Genomic DNA, 16785 nt, shown 5'->3' on the forward strand with positions numbered 1-16785 from the left:
CTCCCTCTGCCTTTGACCGTTTCCTTCTAACTTGCCCATCTTGCCCCTACTCTGACTAGCCAAAGGCTGCGAAACCTCTTGTCCTAATTTCGATCGAGACCTATGCGGCGTCTTTAGCCTCGAACTTTCGGTACCTAATGGTCTTGCATCTAAAATTAAGGTCGCATTTGACGGCCCCAGTGCCCTGTCGTCACGACGTGACTTCCTCGCGAAGACGTGATCGAGCACCCTCATGAAGTCGAACGCGGCTTTTCTCGTGAACCATTTCTAGAGTTCTCAAACTTCTAGATGTACCGTGGCATATTTCAGTGCTCACTATGACCATTTGCAAGAGTGGTTTGTAGCGCTTGAGCTTCACTGACCATCTCGCGGCTACTAACACAGTTCATGGCTTCGGGTCGGTCTAGGTCACACATGAACAAGTTAACTATCTCGAGTCGCTGTCAGTTTATGTTATCTTCCAGTCTCAGTGATCTGCGCGGCGTTTTTAAGCTATCTGTCGTTGTACTGGACGTTGTTTAAGAGTTGGTAGGCATATTAGTTGTTACTGTACTCACCAACCTCAGGGCTGACATAAACCCTCACGGGCTTTTTGAAGTTGGATTGCCATCATGGTCACTAGATGATCAAGCCAGTCGTTCTAATCGCTGGAACATGGTTCGTGAACGCTACTGTTCCCCGTGGTGTGCGCCCTGAATGCCTCAATCGTTGGTAAAGTCCAAACTAGATGGCAAATATTTTTCTCTGCTTTTCTACAGGTACGTAGAAAGAAAGTTCAGTTAGCGATTGACTAAAACATTTCGCAGCCAGTAAAAGTAATGTCATAGTAAATAGCATTAATATGATCATTCTCTCCATTCTTGAATATGGTTAAATAGCGTTATACCACTTTCGTTACGCAAGGTCTTTGTTGCAAGTAGCACACTCAAAGTACTCTCTATACCTATCTAATACTTTAGAATTCTAATAATTTTCGACTTTCCACAAAACAACAATGTGTTATATTCCTTTAACAGAAAAACTGATTCCCGTAAAATTTCTTTAATGGAGTTGAAACAACATCCGATTTCTACACGGGGTGAAAAGGTCAACAACATCTGTCACCCGTCTTTGTCGGTCACTCTCGTTAGTTTGTCAGTAGCAGATTTTGGATTAACTTCTTTCGATTAAGCTTTTCAAAAAGGGCACCTGACGAACGAATCATATTACTCCGAACTCCTTCCTTGTTGTTAAATTAATCTACAGACCATCAAAGTGAGTACAATATACTTTGGTAGTCTTTTTCATTAAAAAAAAAAACAAAAAAAAAACAAAAAAAAAATTACATTTTTGAACTCCCGAAAAATGCGTTCTTGTTTACAACATAGTTTGTTAGATATTTTTTCTGCGCAAATCTTTAGGGCGCAGCTAGGATTAGCTAAAGCTGAATAGTTCCACATAAATCAGTTGAAGTTGTTCGGTCTTTCTTTCTTCACCAGAGACCTTGGTATTGAAAATGTAAACAACAATAATATAGAGTAGATCTAGACTTAATGGTTCTACTCAGGCCTACCCGCAACAATTAGGAATCTTCCAACCAGTTTTACAAGATCTGATTGCTAGTATTGTATTATCATAATCTAATCTTCAGAAGATACGAATATATCTAGTTACTGACATCGTAATGCTCCAGAATAATTCTCAGGCAGAAAATTAAGCGATAACAAACCATTAGTTATAGATACTGGGCAAATAGAACGAACAACTATTGACAGACATTATAATCATTCGTTGTTACCGAACACAGGCGATCTAATTAATTAAGCCATAGGCTCATAGGGGGTTCATACGGCTTGGCCAGATCTAACACCAGAACACGGTACAAACAATTATATGCTTTGGAATGGGGTCAAAGTATAATAACATAAAATCATAATAGTATACTTTAAACGTGCATTCTACTAAAAAAAAGTTATTTCAGAACTCTACGGTCCAGACAACACATCCTAATGGGAACCCTAGTCTGTTCCAAAAAGAGCAGTTTCTCTTCGCAAACAAAGAAGAACTGACCCAGCGTCAAGCAACACGATTTCGTCCAAATCGTTTGAGTACTTGGATCGACCGAATAAATGGCGGATGCATATTGAGCAGGAAAAAACACGCGCCAAATACAGCTTTTTCCAAGAGGGGTTTCTTCGAACTTATCCAGCTCGATATCTCGTTGACTAAAAACAAATAGGTAAACCAAAATCTTAACTCATGAGAACTGTCTAAGCAAACAGAAGAAACTAGGTAGATAACCGCGCTTAGAAAGGTCGATAATAGGAGTGAACACAATAAACCGATACTCAGACTCAGAAGTTATGTAAAAACGAGTTGGAATAAACAGATCAATCTAAAAATAAATCTGAGTTTCACGTTAGAGAGATCGCCTTACAACTAAAACATGAAGATTTCCTCGAAGGAAATGAAGCAACCTAGAAATATAAGAAAAAACGCTAGATACCAAATCAAACGATAGATTACAAGTAATGGGGGCCAATCGAATAAAACTGTCATAATATATATGCGAAATGAAGATACAAACGTAACTGGATATACAAGGAAAACAGCGGAACCCTCAGCAAAATTCATCTATCTTTCTTTATTATTATTATAATAATATACAATTTTTAATATACAATATAATATACTAATATAATAATAATAATATAATATACGATAATGGCATTAAGGTTAACGTTGACTGATAATAACCATACCGGGAAAAAGATGTATCAAACAAATACTAGATACCATGAGAAAATGCGAAAACTATTACATATGCTAGAGCAACATGGAGTGTACCGACGTACTGATATGAAAACAGCTGATGGTAAATGAAACCAGTGTCAGTATTAATTATTGTTAAGAAAATTATCTGCCCTGATCATATTATCTCTTTATAATGCATGGTCTTGAAGATAACTAGCAAAAACAAAAGAGGAAAAACGCTCTGAGCATGTAAGGGGCCCATTAAAGTTAAGATAGCTTAAAATTACTTTCTGTTTATCTAGCTTCTAATAGGAAAGTAGGCGGATATAGACATTATTATATACACTTTATTCGTTTCCCAATAAACAATACCTTTTGTAAGTTAATCATTAAGTATGTTATAGACGAATGAAATTCTAAATATGAAAAAGTGTGTGACATACTGGCTAACAGGCGTAAGTAATATTTTTCAATTCCATTTAACTCAACACGGTCAAATGTTTTCCCAGACGCAAATGGTCCCATCATTAGGCGTCGGCAGTTGATTTTAAACAGCAGTTCTATACAGAGACAGTACTATAGTCAGTTGGCTAGTAAATTAAATAGTCGTTAGACTATTTTTTTAAATTTTACTTAATACATTAAAAGATGCAACCACCTGTTTCGAGTCTCACTTCCAAAGTCGCGGTACGGATTGCATCAGGAAGCTGAGCGACGGTATCGATTACAGGATCTGAGCCCAGCACTTATAGTTCATCTGGCAGGTACATTGCCATCGTAGAGCGCCAAGCGCGATTACTCAGCGGTGAGCATGTAATTTAAATAGACTATTGTATATGGTTTTTAATATGCGTACGCCGAAGGAAATGGGATCGCTTAATATAAGCGTATTCTGCTACGAACTTAAAAAAATCGCATTGACCCCAACGGTGCAAACAATAACTACAATGTCTCTCTTGAGCCACAGCTAATCGAAGCTATGTCGAAGATCATTCAAATCAATAGCGTCTTGCGATTAATGATTGTGAGTTAGAAAATGGTGATACTTGTTTAAGTTAAGTGTACGGAAGTCAATTTTTAAGCTACAATTTACAATTTTAAAGGCTCTGTGTTTTGACTGAAAACAGTATTTTTCATTTTCTGACGTTGCATGTTATGTGGGGGTAGGGGACTCGATATTCGGCCCACGTAAGATAGACAATGTGCTCTAGTGGTGCTGGTGGTGCGTACAGCGTATTGCTCAAACCTTTTATTAAAGAAAAAAAATCCGACAACAGATGGGAGTACTTCATACGTTAATTACGATCTACAGAAGCCCCTTTGCATGGGTCTCCATTAAGACCTGATCAAATTAGTTAGGAAAAAAAAGTACATTTTTGGGTTGGGCAATTTCTTTCTGATCGTAAAAACTTTAAATTTTTATCTTTTTTTTTTAAACTTTATTCCTTAGTATTGCCTTATGATAACGTACACTGTTAATCAATACGCATTTTTTCAATTTTATTGTAGTACCGCCATACAATACACCTATACAGAGCCATATAGCGTGTTTTTAGTATTTTACGTTGGGTTTAACCCGTCAGGAACTACTACAGACTAGAACCAAATTAAATTAGTAGGTGTTAATAACTTACTCCAATAATTACAGAAATGAGGGAATGTTTCTGTGGGTGACGATTAATCACAACGCACGAACGTGCAAATAGTCGAATTACAACCGCTACCATGTAATCGTAATCTCTATAGGGTATAATGTTAATGTGTAACAGCCTTTCAGCAAAAAGCATGTGCAGTCCATCTGCGTGCCCTGGGCCAACACATGACATACAGCGGCAGCAAACACACTAACCATCTGTTTGGCCCTGTCGAGCGCCGCATTTCTACAATTTAACTAGGTTTAGGACATTTAAAGTCTAAACTATAACAATTTTTTTAGGAATTTTGAAGTTATTCTTGATAAAAACAATCAGTTTAATATCGTCTCTGCAGTAGCCTTGGCCAAACTATTTCTTTACGCTTTTGTTGTAGTCTTAAAGCAGTTGATGCGATTCGATCAAACGGCAGTTATTTTTTTTTGTATTTATTTGAAAAAATAAACCTTCGCTCGAAGGCAATGTCTTCGCTCTTGCTTATCGTATCAACTCAACAGCACAGATATCGGCATTACTATTTGCTTTACAATTTTTTTTTATTTATTTTGACGAAATTAAAAAAAAACACTGCTTCGTTAGTTCTAAGGCTTTTTGACAGTTTATACAACTGTCTTTCTGAATATATAACGTCCGAAATATAGCGGCTACGTTGCATCAATATAATTAATACTGGCTTGTTTCGTAATTACGAAAACAAGCATAATTGCTATTGTGACCATTATTTTTTGTGTCTACCTACGATGTTTAGCTGAGCGAAACTTATTAGGGATCTCTCGTTCCGTCATTTATGTTATTCAAATGAACATGCGCTCGTCTGTTTAAATAAAGTTATTTTTGTATGACGCTACTTATTGGTTGTTATGTGGCTTATATAGAGGAACATTTTGCATCATAACTTTTTTCCAGTTCATAGAGTGCTTTCATACTAACTATTTGGCAAAAAAGAAACCATAACTTGAAATATCCAACTTAACACATTTTTCGTCTAATGACTCTGGACGGCAAAATCAACATGCCAACAACACCAACAACAACAACAACAATGGGCACCTCATTTGAACATCAAAGGATATTTTAAATAAAACTTTATCTGCTATTATGGCTAAACGAGTATCATATTTATGACCATCTCCGTTGACGATACATAATCATGACTATTCAGCTGGAATAACAAAAATCCACACGCTTCGATCCAGTCATTTAAATGAAGCTTTTATGCAACAAGTCTTTTTGAGTCTTGACGTTTGCAACGAGCTGACCATTTAAGTTCTGATAAACCCCCTTGTAGAATCTTACAGTGACAGATATCCTTCGTATACATCTGAGACATCACCGAAATCGATCTGTTTTTTTAGGCTTAACTCGAACTGTTTTAGCTGCCTTGCATTCTTATACCTGTCTACTTTCTTGGCCATCGCTTCCTTGAGCTTCATGCCTGTAGAGCTCTCATACGCATCCCGGAACATTTCGGTGAGGGGCAACATCACGTCTACCGGCCCTTGCGCATACTTAAAGACACGAACAATATTGAACGACTCCTAACTACTCGTTATTACTAATCAAAAAGTAGTTGAGGATTTTTAGCGGAACCCAGACCCTTCGTCGAATCTGCATCAGCGTTCCACCCGCACAGGCATGACCTTTCGCACCTCTGGTCGTGAAAACGGGGGAAAGATGGTCGATTTCAGAACACTGGAAAAATGTGCCAACAAAAGTCCGCATAATTAAATGAACGAAACCATTTTCTGCGTACACAATTAATGACGTGGCAGCCAACAGATTCGCCTGCTACAATGTGAAAACTACCTACAAGACCAGATCTACTGCGAACATTTCATAAAAAATAAAGATCATTTCAGTTAGTTGCGTATAATACCAAAGCTTTAGAAATACGTTCAAATAACAAGCTATATCTGTGGCGTAGTCATTTCCTGACGAACGTTGCGTGCTATTCGGAGAAGTCCAACGTATGTTGCGTAACAACGCATATTGATCCCTGTTTTCTATTATTGACATCTAACTATTGTTAAGCCTGATGCACGAAATTCTAGTACAGCTAATTAATTTTGCAAAATTCGTTTATGATTAGGAAAACTGTAAACGAGTTAGCTTTTTTAAATCGACTGACCAATTTCCTCGATCAATCTTCGTCCACTGTGCCTGGAGCAGGCACAGTGGACGAAGAACTTGAAAATATAAATAAAATATGGGTGCTCGAATTTCGCTAGATTTTAGAATACAAATGCCACTATTGGCTCCGCTAGCACACTTGTCAGGGAGCGTCTTTTGTTATGTGACATTTTATTGCAAAGCTAGAACAGTAACATGCTATGAGCCTTCTTTAATCTGCCATACCTGATCCGAAGAAGAAGAGCAGATGCCAGCATGCATATTGAACTCGTAAACATGGGAACTGAAGACGGTTCTCGATATATTTGATTTATTTGAAAAATTTGTTCACGAACGTCTCGTCAATAGAAAAAATGTATTAGCATTTGGCCTAACTATGCGTGTCCTGATACTGTAACTTATTGTCGTTGAACTCTAGCCTATTTTCTAGTGAAAAGCATATGCGGAAACGCTCATATTCAGGATATTTGTTTTTTGATGGGAACGACAACGATACGTTACAGAAATCCTGTTAGGCGCAGCTTTTATCACCGTATTGTTGCGGTGCGGTTACCTCAGAATCTTTCGTTACGATCGAAAACCTAGCCATAGCGCATGCCAGAGTTAGTTCCACAACATGTCGACAGCGAGCCGACAATGAAACAGTAGTGACATCGGTAAATCGATTGTGAGCACTTTAAGTTTAAAAACCTTACTATTGGCGAAGCGTAACTTGCATATTAGAATACCTTTCTCAGATAAGCATATATAATTGGATTTATTTCTTTTGTCCCTCTAAATTAAAGCTCTAATAAATCCCATTAAAGCTTTGCAGTTATAATTGCAGAATGACAGTTGTGAATAAGGCGTGTTTAAAATTAGTTTTTTGACTTTTTTGCAGCTTGAAATAAATTACTATAAATAAAAAACTCTCTATGCTGCTTTAATCGTATTATTATTATTATTATAGTAGGCCATGATAATGTGTGTCTCCGTTTGAGGGTTAGCGTAAGGCAAGCTATTCTTTTAGCTGTCTCCTAAGCCTATATTATATGTACAACAACTTCACCAATAGATCAAAGACTAATAGTTTATGTGAAGACAGGTTACAGCCAACGTAGACAAAATGTAAATATAAATTGTGTATAATTAAATACCACCTTTTATTCTATAGTGTGTAGTATATTGCAACGTAACGCATACACTCCTGGAAAGGAAGGGCCCATTGTTTGGCAACACAAAACCCAGTTCTTTATCTGATTCATGCATCTCTCCGATGAGACATGGATCGCAATGATGGCCGTAATCGTGGCCGCTTTTTTCATCGTTATAAATACAAACCATGTAGAATACTATAGCAGCATCAGCAATTTTTCAACAGCCTTCCTTATTAAAACACTATCTTCAGATCGACTTCAAATCGAAAACTTAGGTTCGATTTCGACTTCGAATCTGATTTTCAGGAGGATGGTCAATGAGCTTCAGGTTGACGCAGCCTCCCAATGAGGAACTTGGCAAGCATCTTATAGGCAGCCCCAGAGTGCCCTGATTGAATGAAAGCTAAAGTTGCATCGTAACCCAAGTGTTCCCACAGGATTTCCGTTCCACCAGCATGCTGCAACAATATAGTATTTTTTTTTTATAGTATAAGCGCTGTCCACGTTTACGGCACGTAATGTTTCTTTAAAGATAATTATTAACATAGAGTTATTATAATACGGAGCTGTGCTTTAAGCTAAGGCATGTAGCTCTTACAGGTGGCTAATCTGAAAACGACTATGCCTTACGCAAAGTACATAATTTTTTTCATTACAAAGTTTTTCCATCTGTTATTTGTCTGTGCATTGGCGCGTTAGATACGACAATAGTGTCTACATTAGCTTTGAATGGTCGGTCCCTATGTGCATTCAGGACATTTACAAGTTTTAAGTAGACCTTTTGGTATAGGCCGAAAAAATGATCGAGGAATTATGCCTAGTCAAAACAATTTGATGATTCAGTTGGCTTTTAGCAGAAATAATTCTAATGAACTAAAAAGAAACAGTACATTCTGTCGGATTCAGATGCACTAAATTGACAAGGTATTTATAAAATAAGACAAATATGCTTTTTTTCTTTTTTCGCCAAACGACGATAATGAATGAGCAAAGCCATATTTATTTGCATACCTTGTCCAGAAAATCAGTTACATCGTAGACGAGTTGATTAATGATGATCCAGCAGTCCGAGGGAGAGGCGTGCTCTCTGACCTTTTCCTCAGAGAACTCTGGGAGATACGACAGGTTGTCTTGTTCCGGAAAAAGGCCCGTTGCTGATAACAGTTGCCACAGCATCTTACTAGACGTTTAGCTAAATACAACAGACAAAAGACGGTGCTACCTTTGCTGGCGTAGTGATAATATGTTTGGCTGCAAATCATAGGGATGTATGAGTTAATTCAGTTCGAAAGGACGAACAGATTCATCCAATTTCATGCTAGATATCCAAAGCAAATCCTAACTAAACGAGTATCGGAAATAAAGCTTGAAACATGTAGCTTTATAGGCAAGACAATTTCTTCGGAATACAGCGCTTATTTAATGTACTGGTATTGAAGGTCGAATATGTTGCCCTGCTTGATACTCATTACAGAACGAATTCTGACCGTATGATTCTTGCTAAGTACAATCTTTTCGATGCTGTTTCTGCGCGAATCGATATCTTAGATAGACTCAATAGTAAAAAAGTATAAACGTTTAATTTGTTCCTTCCTTCTTCCGTGCATAGACATTTAAGTGCCTCAAAATGTTTACCATTACTCATCTAGCTAGGTCTAATATGCATACGGCAAGGCCGAGGCTAGCTGATAGCAAAAATAGAATGTCCATACAATAGGTTATAGTATTAGTTATTTTACATTTTATGTGCGCTAATTAATTTAAAATTTTTAAGCGTTTATAGATTTCTAGGACCTTTAGCTCTGAATTTCTGGCTCAGGAAACACCCAAATTGATGATACTTTAGGATGAAGAACATTCCCACCGCCACCAATATCCGTTTCTCATTGTCTGCGCATGTGAATAGTTATCTTTACCGCAATAAAGTTACGCAAGAATTTTTTAGCAGCCTTCGAAAAACCTGTATCAAGCCTAAATAGCCAGCCAGACTTCGCCGTAGGAATACAGAGATAAAAACAAGTTCCAGACGTAACCAGCAAAAGATGGATATTTTGAACCTTCTCGAGAATCTTGCGCAGAACTGCGAGACCGACCCAACCTTTAGGATAATCTTTTTTCATCGGTTCTCCTTTCAGAACTAAACAATGATTGCGTTTTAGGGAGTCTGACAGCTACAATGTTTAATATGTGTCTAAATAAAAATCTAACTATTTTGGATCATAGGTGTCCTAAAGCAAATGAGATACTTGGCCTGCTCACTATATATGCATGCTTTTGTCTTTTGGTTATAATGCCGTTATTGGCTAATAACGATCTGATTCTCACTAGGAATCAGCGAGACGACGTCTGCGATTTTTTTTTTGAAACACGAACCCATCATCGGTTTGTTAAAACATAGCATATAAACACGCTCTGGATCGAAAAGGTCAGGAATTCGACAGGCTCATTAAACCTTATCATTTTCCGTGTTTAATTGATGCGATCTTTATTTTTGTGCTAGATTATGCTATTTGTGGAAGATATCAACAAGATCGCTGCTACCTATATGACAAAAGTAGTTCAGTGCACTCTATCTAACGTAGATTGCATTTAAACAAATCTAGTAACGATGAGCATAAATAAGCAATTTGATTGCAGTCATAATAGTCGATAAGAGCGCAAATGAAAAAGTCACACTATTTACATGCTCACCAAAAAAGTGTTTTTATCATTAATGGGTAAGTCGAATGTCCCGGTGTAGTCGAGTACTTATCGTCCATATAAATTAAGCGTATCTTGTGATGACTAAATGAATCGTCGCTATATCTTCTTTAACTAGCATGCCTCTAGTCTAGGGTAAAAGCGAATCAAAAGCCCATCGAAACATGAACGGTAATTGCAGAGGGTCACCCCGGCTGACGAGAACGATGCCTTCTATGAGCGCAGAATCTCATTAATAAACACTAAGCTTGATCCGTTCAAGTCTCCCAAATACTTAACTAGGTTATATATATATATACAACTTTTTAGTTCTTAAAATAAGTGTTTGTATTTTTTGAAACGGACCTTACAGGCACTGTTTGAAAGCAGAGTATAATCATTGTGCTCATAGTTACAGCGTTCAGAATTTCAATAGGTAATGCTACTTTGACGCGTCTACGATACCACTATCTATCATTTCTACTATGTTTTTTCTTATGCCTGGAATGTTTCGTGACCTTTGATTCTCGACTACTACTGAAATTATCAGGTCCACTTTGTCTTCATCCAATTTTTCCTTACCGAAGAGGCTCTTCCTCGTGACAAAGATCTCTCAGATTCGGCCACCTTGGTCATCTCAGCGTTACTGCATTGAACTAAAAAAATAGATGCAATATTTTATCGTACTCGGTGTTTTTGACAGGCATCATGGTAGAACTTCATGTCGATTTGCGATTAGTTGAGGTGCACCTCCTACAATTCCTTCCAAGTTTCCTTCGTAGTATTTCGGTGCTGCCATGCAGCATAAATATAGAGAGACGTAGCAAACGTAGGCGTGTCGTAGAAGTGTAACTAATAAAAATTGGCTCTTAAATCAGATAAAATATGCACACAGCCAAATTTTATTCTATGTGATCCATTTTGTTCTATGGATCCTGTCGACCTACCGTTCCGCCTTATTTCGAAAACCACTTTTTAACCGTAGACTTACATCTTAGTTGAATATAAGGTTACTTTTGTTTCCATCTTGTATATATTAATTCTTTATTATAAAATTAGGAGCGTGTATATTTCAACTAACAGCACGAAAGATTCAATTATTAGCATTTGTGACTTCGAACCAGGGCTTCACTCGGGGACACCTTACCATTGCATTTAAATGAAGGGGGCAAGTGTCAACGTTTTTATTTGCCAATGTTGACATAGCAAGCTTTCATCTATGGCGAACAATAGTGCGGAATAGAAAGTGTTACCTGCTTTTTTTCTAGTTTAAATGAAGGCGCATTTCGGTAACCATTATATGATGTTGAATAATACACTGACCTGTCAAAATTGTGGATTAGTCTGTTTTGAGCAGAACCAAACACTGCTAACCAAACACCGTTAATCGCTTGTCCTCAATCGCACTGCCTTATCGGGCCCTTTAGTTTCCCTCCCGATAAAGTTCCTTTAGCAACAGGTGCTTTTTCCTTGCCTGGGTATATTCGCTGCTTGTGGCGAGGTTCCCAGACCACTCTCGCCGAAAACGGATCGTTTTTGCGAATGACTAGTATTCAGTAGCAACTCCATACGACGTCCGTGCATCAATACACCTTTGAATTTAAACAAATTATGGTTCGGTGTATACTTAGAGAAGGTTCTAGAGGATATGGTGGGCAGTCGAGGCCTAACTGAGAAACGAGGGAGAAGGTAAACTCTCAGACGAACAAGAGCTTTTAGAAGAGACTTTCGTGTCTTATGGTCCGGCAACGTGTGTAACGTCCACCGCCTAAGCTCTCCAGTGGTCGTAAATATGAGTACACAGTATGTAAGACAGCTGGACTATGACTGTTCAGCCTTCACTATCACCGTATCTTATGGTCATCTTTACGCCGCCCGCGTTATCAGTCTCAATTGCTGTCAATTTACGCATCATCGATTTACAACACTCTGACGATAGATGAACCTGCGCGATACAAATTCAACTCGGTGCTTTGGGCCGGTCATACTACGAAGTTATCATTAAATGATATCGTGATAATGTCCGAACATGTCTTCTTTTTAACCTGAAAATAATGGAAATTGTAATAGTTTCTGTCGCGAGTCATTGGGAACCTTTTAGGAGGTTCGGCAAATGCTGTTTACATACTATCGATTCCAACCGGGCACTGTCTACATAATATGGGTCGTTAACTGTGGGGTTCTGCCCTGATCGGTAGACCTTGTTTAGCCTAGACCGCTTTCCACTAATTCTCAATACCTCTCTTATACGTTACCCCAACAGTCCGGCTCTTCAGTTACTCACCGATAATATAACCCAATTGGCAAAGGTAGCGCAGTAGGTAGCTAGCTTCACGAAAGTTCACATAGCAAGTTAAATCATTATTCAAAACATTTGTTCACACAGAGATTCGTAGAGATTGTAATAGAGGCAACACAAGCGGTAACGTTACTTTGAATCTTGTCGTATACCCATCATGCAAATATATTTTCATTTGAATACAATGACCTGTTGTTATGAAAAAGTTGTCTACCCAAGTGAATTTCTGTAGTAAAATATATTATTACATTTTTAATATTCAAGACCTCGATTATTAAATATCTCCCCTGTAGTACCTAGTGAATTGTCCCCGATGTAATAAATATAGATAAAAGCATCCTTTTAGGACAAGTAAATCAATTATCTTAATTCACACCACCATTGATCAAGTTAATCAATTGGATTTTAATAGCAGTTTTACCAGGCTCACGTTTCTCAAGTTAACTTAGCCTATGTAGCAGTGCACTATGTTTAAAAGCAAGATGACTCAAACCAAAAGCTGTTATTTTTATATACGTAAAGTAACATCAAGTTATATAATCGATTAACATCCTCAAGGGGATTACAACTGTACTACTACCCGACTAAGAAACTGAGTTTCGTTTTAAGCGTATCAGATAGGAGGTATTTGTAACTTATAGTATAGCAAAATATTTTTACTAAAATTGTTTACATTTGTAGATTTTCAAATGATAGATGGTAAGATTCACTTTTGGATTGGCCATCTAGCGCTCAACGATTTTTGTAAAATTGCCCATTTAGCATGAACGCATTTTCACTCGCTGCATTTAGCTCGAAAACGTACCCAGACATACTAGGGTGCACCAGAACAATAAGCCAACGCCCCGCAGCCGGCCCTCATCGAGATATAGGGGCCTGATCGCAAACAAATCAGCACCGACAGATCCGCGCGAACAAAAAGCATATTTAAACTAATCTCCTCGTTGAATAGTTGTTAACGTACGCTGTGGTAAGTGATCATTTATTTCTGAGATTCTCCAGTATTACGAGCCAGATTTTACGCTGGCGTAATGTCGCCACTGTTTTTTGACTAAGACAGGATACAAAAAGAGCCGCAAACGATCGTCACTACTATGTTGAAATGTGTATTTTGTATACGTGATCCGAACGTATCGGGCAGAATAGTTTCCGTACACCAGTTGATATTAAATAAATACGGTGAGATTTCTAGAGAGAACAGTTCTAATACGGAAATGTTTATTTGTTTAATTATTTGGCGCTATTAATCAAGTTCCGTGCGCCACACGGAAAGTGTGCCCATCTTGTTTACCGCCTATTACAGAACCGCTATACACTATCCAACGTGCCTTCGCTGATTTTTTTGTGTGTGCTACGCAGTCTTTTCTTTTATGTGGAATATTTGCACCTGAAATATCTACTCTTACGGTTTTTACAGCTCGTATTATTATTATTATACGATAGTTAATCTTTTCCTCTAGCTAACTGAACCCCTCAGTAGTCCTGTCTGGTGGTTTAGAATGGTGTTTATGAAACTGCTGTAAGAGTCATATTAGCATGGGTAAAACATCAACCCCCTACTAACGTTAACGTCGTAAATGTCAATAGTCGCTAGTAGAAACTACTGCAAAAAGTCAAGTACGTTCAAGTGAAAAGTTACATAGGGTAGTAAGTAAACCTCTTTGTTCCGGGTTTTTATGTCCGGTATCACCGTTTTGCATTCCATCAGATGGCTAGCGTCCGTCATGGAACGATGTGTGCCTATGGCGAGTCTCGAACCTAGACCACGACGTGTCTTTAACGAAAGTACGTTACCCACTCAGCTATCACATGGTTCTATCGACCGATATGCACCAAAGCGGCACGCGACGTGATGATCTCGTAAAAATTCAAAAACTTTCAAATGACAATCTACTATTGGTATTGGTTAACCGAATGCCTACGAAATACAGTCTCTGCCCTGTTTGCAAAATATTTTGGCACAACACCGCTTTTTTTCTCTGACATTTCAATTTCATCCTACTCGTTCTTCAAGCCAAGCTGATTCGAAACATTGTCAGATTTATTTTCAGAACGACCGGCACGTGTATATACTACTCAGAAACTCTTTGTCAGTTAGTTTCTTTATCTATCAGCTGGTCGGGTCCCCTAAAATATGCCTATATGGAACAGATTTTTGATCCGTTTTTGCGGGTTAGCAGAGCTTCGTCCTGGAATATCTTATGCTTTCTACGTTAGCAATTAATAAAATCGTTTTTAGAGGCGGTAATTTATTGCTTATTATGGGCAAAATCGGACGATTTGATGAAGATCACGTTGAATAGTTCTGCAATGGTTATATCAGAATATTCTTCAACGTTTATAAAATGGGAAAGATTTATTCTCATGTTTGTGAAACGAAATCCTGTGAAGTATGTCGACGTGAACGCTGAAAAGCGAACACATTGCAGTCATTGAAAACACGACAGGTTCCAACAGAAAAACAACGTCTGTAGAGAGTAACGGTATGATAGTAACCAGAAGGTTTTCACCTGGAAAAGAGTAGCTCAAGCCACGTTTCAACGACGGACGAACACCGCAAGCAAAGCTAACAGTTAGTTTCACATAGATGGGCGGAACAGCATTCGTTGGATTTATTGGCTACTTTAGAAACGACGCGACTCATCTATCTACATATGCAAACGGGATTACCGCACCGAAAGGACCAGCACAGAAAAATCGGTCCAAATTTGCGCTTGGAACGTTTCAGAAACACAGAAGTGGTAAATGGAGCTTGTTGTATAGTAACTAAACTATGATTAAAGTTGGATCAGACTGATATGACAGTTGCGCAAAGCTTAAGGGGACGATGAAGTCTCAGGATAATTGAAACTGGAAAAGCGTAAGCCTCTAATTGAGATATAGCTTATTTTAGTTTAGGTACGGCACAAATGAAATTCATTTAAGCGAATAAAGTAATGGCTGCCGCAAGAAGAGAAGATCGCTGGCAAAATTATATGAGGCAACATATTGGGTGGAATGATGCAACGGCTACGTGCAAATCTGCTACTGCGTATCCGAATTGCGTTTATGACATATATATATGTTTATAACACGTATAAGCAAGATTATGTCGGCCAAATATATCAGTTCAATCTATCAACGGAAAAGTGATCGTTACTATAAGGGGCAATAATGTTTGCAGTTACAATTACTAATATAATTATTAATTTCGTTGTTATTTACGTACGAGGAGGAGAAGGGGAAACCCATTAAGGGAAATAAACTCATTACCAGAAAGGCATGTTTTTGTATTGTTTATGGCATGAACTTTACTTGAATGAGCAATTTAAGCAACTTGTTATTAATGCACACAAAAATTTGACCTTGTTATTGCAAAATGTATAAGATAAGCATTGTTAAAACGTTACTCGAGATGGCACACTCTACAGTTAAATGACATCTTTTTATGGAGCACTCTCTGTCTGTTAACTTGTTCAGAGATAGTATCATTGTGATCTCTTTACCACTTATTATACTTTCGAAATATCGTAAACGTATCAATCTGCCTCCCTTGGCATGATAAAGCCAAATTTTACTCTAAACCTTATACACCTGCAGGTCTTATTCGTTTAAGGACAAAATTCTGAACATTTTTTGATTCGGGAACCCTCGCCAGTGCATGGTATCTTTATAGAAGTATAATGAAAAATTTGATCTCCCATAGGCCTTTATTGCTATCTAAGCGTTTCGTGTGAATGTTGCAATACGCAGTGTAACCTGTAAATCGCAACCCGTCATCGTACCACAGCGTGTAATTCCTCGCAAACCCATTCGATTTGATGCCCCACATAAATTAGGAGAAGAGTAGACGCTATTAATTTTTGAACATGCATGTATACATTGAAATGTACTTGAGCATGATAAGAGAAAATGGCTTTTTTCGAATAGAAAAAAGAAGTAAATGATCAGGCCAGTAATGCATATCGGGATTTTTCACTCGCGGGCTATTTGCTAACTGGTCACGTTGCGAAAAATCGTTACCTAGGAAGATTTCTTTCTGTCATTTCGGCGATCTAGAATACGCGAACAGAAGTAGTATGCAACCAGGAACGGTCTGCCACTTACTGAACGATTATGACGAAATTTAGCCGTTATTGATCTGGGTCGTCACAGGGCCAGGGGACAGTCACACTCA

The 16785-nt window shown here is 38.0% G+C and overlaps 1 protein-coding gene across 5 annotated transcripts; it reads right to left on the minus strand.

Moving 5' to 3' along the window:
• Positions 1 to 3060: 3060 nt before the first annotated feature.
• LOC111254515 (uncharacterized) lies at positions 3061 to 12150 on the minus strand. Of its 5 annotated transcripts, none has more exons than XM_086974876.1 (4): positions 11654 to 12150; positions 10913 to 10986; positions 8663 to 8843; positions 3061 to 6077 (listed from the first exon to the last, which is right to left on the minus strand). In XM_086974876.1, the coding sequence occupies exons 3-4, from the start codon at positions 8825 to 8827 to the stop codon at positions 5928 to 5930; spliced, it is 315 nt and encodes a 104-aa protein (XP_086831002.1). In that variant the 5' UTR covers positions 8828 to 8843; positions 10913 to 10986; positions 11654 to 12150; the 3' UTR covers positions 3061 to 5927. The 5 variants fall into 5 exon arrangements, with proteins under 5 accessions (XP_086831002.1, XP_086831000.1, XP_086831001.1 ...); XM_086974874.1 differs by having other exon boundaries at positions 8663 to 8902; positions 11654 to 12145; XM_086974875.1 differs by lacking the exon at positions 10913 to 10986 and having other exon boundaries at positions 11654 to 12147.
• Positions 12151 to 16785: the final 4635 nt, after the last annotated feature.

The sequence above is a fragment of the Varroa destructor genome, unplaced genomic scaffold (genome assembly GCF_002443255.2).
Source record: "Varroa destructor unplaced genomic scaffold, Vdes_3.0 BEIS01000007.1, whole genome shotgun sequence".
In the NCBI taxonomy this organism is placed as follows: domain Eukaryota; kingdom Metazoa; phylum Arthropoda; class Arachnida; order Mesostigmata; family Varroidae; genus Varroa; species Varroa destructor.

Coding starts and splice junctions, on each gene's coding strand:
- LOC111254515 (XM_086974876.1), bottom strand. CDS start 8,827: ATGCTGTGGCAACTGTTATCAGCAACGGGCCTTTTTCCGGAACAAGAC. Junction 6,078..8,662: donor TAACTGATTTTCTGGACAAG/GTATGCAAATAA, acceptor ACATTTTTCCAG/TGTTCTGAAATCGACCATCT.